Here is an 8555-nt window from a genome sequence, read left to right as displayed (position 1 = left end):
TTCCTCATTATGCAATACACCGTCATGAAATAATACAGTAGCAATCTGATAGCAGACCGACCATCCGAAAATGATACACATTACATATCCAAGTGATCGACTGGTCATTGCTTATCATTAAGTAACCATACCTCCAGGCTCCGAATGCAACTCTTATGCAGGGACCTTGTGACACACCCGACTGGCACTCACTCGTACGCCCCAGTTGAAACGTCCACGCGCAATTTTAACACATGCCATTCGACAAGTATTTACTCCACCACCATTTGCCTAGTCAACAGTCGAGAATAATCGACTCTCCCAGAGCAACGATTCATTCATTTCCTGGCCTCGTATAGGCCCAGACCCAGCATTCTTTGCATCCCAATAATACCCCATGATGGCCTGGCAACCTCCGCGTGGGAATGTCGTGCAGATGTTACGTTCCCATGCCTTCAATATCCCTGGAATCGCACGCCAGTTTCAACACAACCACGTTAACTCATCTAAGATTATGATTATCCACTATTTAATGGTAATTTGCCTACAGAATCATGTCCATTCCTTTGCCCAGCCAGTATAAAACGCCATTCTACATAACCGATACCATGCTGAAGCCGACGAGGGAAGATTGAGATAGCCATACAGAACAAGGGCCATAGGAATGCACACAAGGGTATAATGCCTATTGATCAAAGTCCATCCAAACCATATTTCCCAGCAGCTAGGGTAAATCGACATAAATAATAACAGCACATGTAAATCTCCTCTTGACATTCCATCATAGTACCTCCATTCAACATTCCATTCGTGTCCATAATCCCAGTCACGCTATTCCGTCTATCCTATGTCCATCCAATCCAATCAGAACCAATCCAATGAGATCCTCTATGGTGTAGATACCTGAGAGAAAACGCAGTCCAATAGCAAAAAGAGAAACAAGAAAAAGATAAGCATGGAATAGGCGACAAGTCTATGCTACCATACATGACCCATGTTAGTAAATGAGGTCACTGCCTCGATAAAGGTATGAAAGATAAAGAAATGCCATAGTGTGCCTATCAGGCTGAGAAAGCATGACTCGAGATTGACAAAAAGGCTCAAGCAGCATGAAGATGAAATAAGAAAGAATATAGAATATGACGCCTAGAAACGTCGTGCAAGCTTGGGCATTGAGTGTGTCGCGCTAGCGTAGTGTTGTATTGTGTAGGTGGCGTATGGCGTCGATGGTGCGGTGCGGCGTTGCGTGATTGGTTTGACGGCCAGAGGCCTACAGCTAATCCCTGCTTTGCGCTGGACGGATCTACCCGCCAAGTTGTGGTTGGGTCTCCAGCCTCTAGCTCCATTGATCCACGGCCAACAAGAGGGTGTGGTTGAATGGTACTGTAGAGTGCCGTGCTTTGACCGCATGACCATCCTGCGGGCACACGCTAGAAGAAAGAGGATGGGGATGGGGGTCAAAGAGTTGCGATATTCCCCGAGGTTGGCGCCCGAGCCGTGGAACATCTTGTTGGTTGCTCTTTCACCTGAGGTCTAGGTCAAGCTTAGGCACAGGGCCTGGCGCGGACAGCATCACCCAGCCACAACCTGCACGTCCAATGGCGCCATCATCAACGGGAACCTCAGAGCGAACATGGATCTGGGAGGGCTGCTTCGATACAAGGTGGTGTCTCGTTGGACTCAGCCATTGGCGTGCGCCACAACACCTGATCATCCCCCACGACCCTCCTTCAATGTTCACGAGGCTGCTTGATACAACCTTCCGACACAACCAAGCCATCAACACGAGGTAGAAGGCCCGCGGGGCACTCAATGGTCATCCGATGATGACCTAGGCGACTGAGCGCCACGACCCTTTCATGCTCTTGGTGCAGGTTCTGCATATCCCGCTGCACCGTACACTGGCTGAGCTGTCTGTGATGTCAGGCTGGTATAGCCTTCTGGGTATGTTGCAGGCGTGGGGTCCCATCGAGGAGGAGTTGCAGTTGGTGGGTGATGGCTCAGCGGGGTATGCAAACCGCTTGTTCCATATCCTCCGCTTCGGCTGTCGTAGGTCGAAACCGCTGGCAGGGGTGTTGTGTTGATACGCAGAGGCGGTTGCTGCGGACTGTGGTGACGAAGACCAGGGCTCAGCGTTCGAGATGCAGCTGTAGAGTATCCCGGACCCGTAGTGTATGGTGTCCAACTAGGTTGAGAGCCTGATAGTGATCGCGGGGAAGGTATCGAGTCGTGATGCTGAGGGAGCGAGTATTGCGTATGAGCATCAGGATGAGCTGGGGCCATGCTTTGTCCAGGAGGCGTGGGTAAAGGCGCATACCCTCCGTTGGTCTGGCTCATCATGGGGGGAGGAACCGGCGTGCTGGGATTAACGCTGTACTTGCCGATAATCTTCTTGAGGGCAGACTCAAGAATTTTCCATGGGAATACCTTAACATCCTTCTCAATGTTGCGGGGCTTGGGATTGGGAAAGCCCATGATGATCTTAAAGAACTCCTCGCTATCTGGCTTAGCCTTGGAGACTGTCTGCGGATGGAAGCCTTCCAAGTTACGGCGAATACGGTTCTTCTCCTCGACACTGAAACGGTTCGGCGCTGCGACCAGTTGCTCGAGAAGGTGGATAGTGTCGACCGATGTGACATAACACTCGCCTTTTTCGGCCCACCAGATGCATGATATACAGATGCTGTTGGTTGGTCGCTCATTGACGCTTACCGATTGGCAGGTAGCGTTAACTGTAGATCCCTTTTGTGTCTTGCGGAAGAGGACAATCCGACGACGGTTGGCCCATTCCTCTGATGTCCAGTTCTCGGCCATCGATTCCAGCTTGCCTGAGATTTTCAAAACCGCCTTGCCAGAATAAAGCGAGATAGGATGGTAACTTGTGTTGTTTCCAGCATTGGCAGTGATGGTGCTGGTTCGGACAAGTTGAGGAGCGCCGTTAGAGTGAGACGGAGAAGACATTCCCAAGGGTGTCAAAGGCGGACGTCCAACCAAAGAAGTGTCCAATCCACCGGGGCCCCTCCCTGTGCTGCCCAGCGTGCTCGGATAAGGACTCCATCCAGTCGTTGGACGCCGATGGTAGTGAGGGTCTGTGAAGCTCGTGCTTCTATTGTAAGTACTAATCATGTCGCTGTTTGCTTGTGGGAATGTATTGGCATATTGTCCTTGCTGAGGTGGATATTCATAGGTATTTGTACCAGGCTCTGATGGTAGCTGAGGCTCACCTTTGGGTGAGGTACTCGGCTGATCGATCGTGGTGGCAGGTGCCGCGTCCTCATGCTTAGGCATCTTAGTCGACCTCGTGATGTCATCCCCGGACCCTTCAAGATATTGAAAAGTACCAACGGGAATGCGAGAAATTTCTTCTCCAGAAGGACCGTCGAGGACGAGTGACAATGGCACATTACTATTTGCACAGTTTGTGACCAAAAACTGAGGCGCATCTCCACTGCAAGTGTAGATAAACCCTGACCCCTCTTGTATATCTCGAGAGACGTCTTGGGCAGAGCACTTCTCAGATCCGAACACCAAAAACCACGTTGGAATTGGTGTAGATAACGAGAACAAATCGTATTGGGACGAGAGCTTGACATAAACCTTGGTGCCAAAAATGCCCGTTGCGGGTTGGCAAGATAAAACTGTAGGGCCAGAAGGCATATACTGTGCCACAGCGGCACTATTGGATGCAAAAGATTGCTGGTTCAAGTGAGCAAATTTGTCGGATTGCTGCTGAGTCGGGTAGGCCTGTGTAGAGTACTGTTCGTAACCTGCATCTTGGTATCGGGCCACATCGTAGCCAGCTGACATTGTATTAGCAAATGTTCAGTTTGGGATCCTGTCAAAGCTGCTCTACCAGTCCTGAGGCGGCTCCAATACAGCACTTCATTGACTCCAGTCTCTCATGGGCTATCTTATCGAGCTTCGGGCATGTTAACTTACCATGCATGGAAGGCAGCTGGGCCTTGGTGTAAGTCGCCATCTCCAAGAGCCTAGGAGGGGAGTCCCCTCGTGGGTCTCCCCCGGTCTCTACTCCAGCAGCTTCTTCGTAACGAAGCGCGATCGTGTCAGGCGATTCAAGCCTGTCGTCAACTCCGACGATGATGGGCTTCTGCGGATGGTAGTCAGGCTATGGATTGTTGAAGTCAGTGTTGAGCTCCCGAAACACTATGGAGACGAGACGTTGAAAGACAGCAGAAGCCGATAAGAGGAGACAAAAGAGAAACGCTTTGCAGACTTGTGGGCGGCGTCGAAGAACAAAAGGGATCCGTTTGTCATGGGAGGGTTGGAACAAGGTCTAAGTTGCGACTCACCTCAAAAAGCTTGTAGGGAGGACACTGGAACTTGACAGTAGACATTCAAGCTGCCGTGAAGGGAGAACGATAGAAAATGGGTCTTGGTCCAGGGAGGCGAGTTAAGAATGTTGGCCAGTTGTCTTGGATAGAAGTAGTCGCGGTTGTAGTTTAAACCAGGTCTCGACGAGGTCTTATGCAGCGGGTCTGGGTCGACCAAGACAACGATCGATGTACGAGTCTTGACTCTCGGAGATTTGATCTAGCACAGGGCATGCAGCAGTATGCAGTGATGATGCCGTTGAATGCTTAGTGTTGTCGGTCAGGCTCTCCCTTGAATTGCTTTGGCGTCCTGGAGGTGGCGATTTGAGACAGTAGAGGTGAATGGCGGAGATCCTACTGGAGAGTTGCGAGGAACTGAGAGGGGTAATTTTGATTCCAATCCAGTCCAAAGACACTTGCATTCCAAGAGGACAGGTTTCCTTGCCCTTAGTAGCAGAAGAACCTTCAGTAGAGGGAGAATGATACTCAACCTGGGGTAGTGAACTCTGACGCGGGAAGTTCAGGCTAGGGTACTCAGGTATGCGTGGCAATGTTGGTCTTGACACCTTATAGAAGAAAACAAATAAACAGATAGTGCCAGGATGGCTCGTTAACGGTGGCCGTTGAGGGGATGTTCCTGGAGACTCTGTCAGGTTTGGTCGTTTGCTGTGTACTAGGAGGGATGATGGCGTGGGCTTGCCGCCTTGGTTGTTGTGCTTCAAGCAACACAGCTTCGTAGCATTAAAATATTGCGTACCTTGCAGACAAGTTTCCAATTGTGATCAACTGGCACAAACTGAGACTAAGGGGTCAAAGAAGGTCTCCAAGATTGTAATACACGTCGTTCAGCTGCAAGGGGCGTACGAGGCTGTTGTTGGTCAGTTCAGCTTTCAGGACATCGCTGTGTTCACGACAGATCCCCCGAGCCTATGGATCCCGACTTTGCTCGGATTTGAAGCTAGGACGTGGAAAGAGAGACAGACAGACGGGTAGATGGTTTCAGTGCCGGGTAAAGTGACTTTGACTTACATTTGGGGATTTGAAGGAGCCTTGACAAACAGTGTTGTGCAAGGTGTCGGAGGCAGATGATGGAGACGAAACATGAGAGAGCATTTCTTTTGGGAAGTTGGACTTGTGCATGCAAGATATTGCCTTGCATCAAGGGGAGATAGTGATGATTCAGATGTTTTTCGAAAAGATATTGGGCCGAAGGGCGGGGAGGCAAGGAAGAAAGGGCGAAACAAAACGAGTAGTTTGAGCTTATGGAGTGATGTATCTATTCTATCCCTTCCTGACGGAAGCCAATGAAGATGGGCAACAACTTGACTAGAGGAGAAATGGAGACGAAGTACAAGGGTAAGGGAGGGAGGGAGCAACAAAAGGCGCCGTCTGGTTGCTTTTGGCCTTGGACATTGTTAAGTCGAGTCTGCGGGACCTTGTCTGGCGATCCCGCCCCCCACTCGTCTATCTTGAAAGTAGCTTTTGGAGACGAGGGAACAACCATGAACTTGCATACAGAACAAGCCTGCAGTAGTGGCAGCGCTGGTTACAATAAAGGAGCTAGGTAATGCTGGTAGGAAACGCCGTGGTTGACATCTGCGGAGGCTAGCAATCTACCACCTTGGCCGTTATGCCAGATCCTCAAGTGTCTCAAAGCCTCCTGCAAGGGTGACGGCAGCGTCAACAGGTGGGGAGGGGATGTATCATGGGTTCGGGAAATGGTGGAGAAGCTCGATCTGAGTTGCTTCTGTGTGCCAGTCCTCATGAGGCATGACTTGAGATACTTGACTGGTGCTCACATATAATCCATCATGTGCTACCCCGAGAAGACCTTTGCTGTTTTAACATCTACCCACAAGCTTCCCGAGGTCTCCAGGATCCATGTTATCATGGTACGCCATGGCGGCAATAAGGGGACACCACAAACTCGTGGCAGTGTTGACGACGAACAACCTGGATACACCCCCTTTGATGAGACGTTGGGACCTTCCGTGATCTCGAGACCCCAAGAAAAAGTTAGGAAGCAGGAGATGAACGCAAGGAGACGAGACACACTAGCCTCAAAAAGAAATATGTTTTCTTGGTATTGTACATCTCAGCTGAAGCGCCGAAAATAAGAAAAGGCAAGAATTTGAGAATCCAAATTAAATAAAAGAACGGTTTGTAACGTGCCTGAACGATGGAATGTGTGCGTAATGCGTGCGGTCGTCTATCGGGAAGCCTAGGGGGTGTCGTTAGCAAGGGTCACGATGATTGGTTATGCTTCGACGAGCGAATCGATAGTGGTGTGCAAGGGTGTCGGTAGTGCATGGTGCACGGCGCAGGCGGCATCAGCTGGATATCAAGGGCCAGCCAAGATCGTTTATAAGGGCAGATGAGCGCTGTCCAGTAATAGACGTGGAACCCATGGGCCTCAAGGGAGGAAAGACTCAAGGGAGAGAAAGAGGGTCCCCTCCCAGAAAGGTGCGGTCCTAACCGTACTGGGTCCGCTCCCGTCTTCCCGTCTCCATTTGTTTTCTCCTTTGTGAACTCCTAGTTACTCGTTGAGGGGGTCATATTCCTCAATAGAACAGACCCCCAAAGTTCTTACAGCATGCGAGAACAGGATGTTGCAGCCGGCAGACCAGGGTTGATGCGGAAACAGATCAGAGCCAAACACAACTCACCTTAGAAAACAGCTTGAAAGAGAGATCTTCGGAAGCGGACCGCTGAAATTTCAATCTTTCAGATCACCGCGGAGCGAAATTGCGATGGAGCTCGCTGTTCAGCTTAGCCTCCAACAATTCTGTCCCGATGATCAGTCGCCAAAAGAGCAAAAACTTTTGAATCAACAGACCACCACACATCAATTGACCGTATTCGCGTCAACGATCAACTTTATCAACCACCACTTCAGTCGATACCCCAAGGTGAGGATGCACCAGGCAGACTAGGCGTGCAATCGTCAGCGAAACTGGGACGGGCTTAACTCTTGCTCGCCGAGGGTGCTGGGAGTCCGTGTCGTTGAACAAGGATTAAACTTGATCGAAATATGACCCTGGTCCGCTGGCGTAGGATGATCAGTGATCGCCTTGTCGGCACTCTTCTGAGTCAAATCTGTCAACCCATTTCAATTAGTCTCATTTTTGCTTTTTGTGCGTATGTGAACATTCTGTCAAAGCCCCTGGTTCCGATGGCGGCCTTTCATTTCTTCGTAGATTGGTACAAACCCTCATGAATTGACGCCAAATGGTCAATAATTACTGTGTAATTCTATCGCCCGGGTGGAGCAAAAGCGTGGGGCAAGGGATAAAAGGATGGGAAAGCCAAAGGGATACATGGGTCGTCGAGGTGATCATTGAAGTTTCTCACACAGGCGTCGCGGTCTCTCACAGTCCAAAGACTTTGGAGGCACACAAACGCCACTGCCGTCGACTCTTGGACGAAGCTGAGGAGCGACATGGGCCGTTGATACGAGTTATAAAGCGGGGAAGGACAATAAGAAAATAATCAAGGAGGATGGCGATGGTTAGGGTAGTGAAATCGGAAGCCCAAAAAGATCATATTGAACCATACCTCTTGAGTATAGTGGAGGTTCCAGAAAAAGGTGATAGCGCCTTTTTCTTTAACAGATACAATGGCTGACTCGGCCTTGTTTGAGAGAGATGTCAATAACTGTAGCCAAGCGCATGCCATCGGTGGCCATACCCATTCCAAGTTAACTTCCTTAATTCGGTATGCCCTGGCAAACGTAATGGGATCCTTGCCCGGCTGAATTTGATGCGGAGACTAGAGCCGGAAATATGAACTGGTGATTGAATGAACTTCTGGTATAATAGGTTTCCGCCTGTCGAGCTGTTTGTTTATTTGACCAAGGCAAGTATGCATATGAAGTCTCAAAGGGGAGTGCCACTTATCTTATACAACCTCGTCACTTGCCATCGACAAGAGCCACTGGTTTTGTGTCCCCATCATGGCAATTTACACACATATGCAAGTAATTGCCTGATACCCGCAGTAAAGAAGCGCGCAACGCTACAGGCAGGGTGTCCTGTGCGAGCCATACGCCCGATCAATAACCTGAATCTCTGATAGGAAACAGGCGAGCCAGGGAAACAAATCCCCCACGATTCATATGCAGAACTGGCGCGGCTCGAATTGTAATTGTCAGTCGCGACGGAGCAGGTATCTAACGGTTGGTGTATTGTTTCTGCTCTAGTTGCTAGTTGCCGGGGGGCTATTGATGTAGCATGACACTACCAGGGC

General features: G+C 50.0%; 1 protein-coding gene across 1 annotated transcript; it reads right to left on the bottom strand.

Moving 5' to 3' along the window:
- Nucleotides 1–420: 420 nt before the first annotated feature.
- FOXG_10430 (uncharacterized protein) lies at nucleotides 421–8220 on the bottom strand. The gene is made up of 10 exons (XM_018389766.1): nucleotides 7998–8220; nucleotides 7866–7940; nucleotides 7147–7406; nucleotides 6977–7095; nucleotides 6370–6531; nucleotides 5294–6306; nucleotides 5068–5178; nucleotides 4290–4947; nucleotides 3919–4105; nucleotides 421–3779 (listed from the first exon to the last, which is right to left on the bottom strand). Exons 8-10 carry the CDS (start codon nucleotides 4332–4334, stop codon nucleotides 1837–1839), a joined length of 2175 nt encoding a protein of 724 aa, XP_018248096.1. The 5' UTR covers nucleotides 4335–4947; nucleotides 5068–5178; nucleotides 5294–6306; nucleotides 6370–6531; nucleotides 6977–7095; nucleotides 7147–7406; nucleotides 7866–7940; nucleotides 7998–8220; the 3' UTR covers nucleotides 421–1836.
- Nucleotides 8221–8555: the final 335 nt, after the last annotated feature.

This window comes from Fusarium oxysporum, chromosome 7 (genome assembly GCF_000149955.1).
Source record: "Fusarium oxysporum f. sp. lycopersici 4287 chromosome 7, whole genome shotgun sequence".
Taxonomy (NCBI): Eukaryota; Fungi; Ascomycota; class Sordariomycetes; order Hypocreales; family Nectriaceae; genus Fusarium; species Fusarium oxysporum.
Note: the sequence above shows the minus strand (reverse complement) of the source record. Positions and strands in the feature narration are given on the sequence as shown.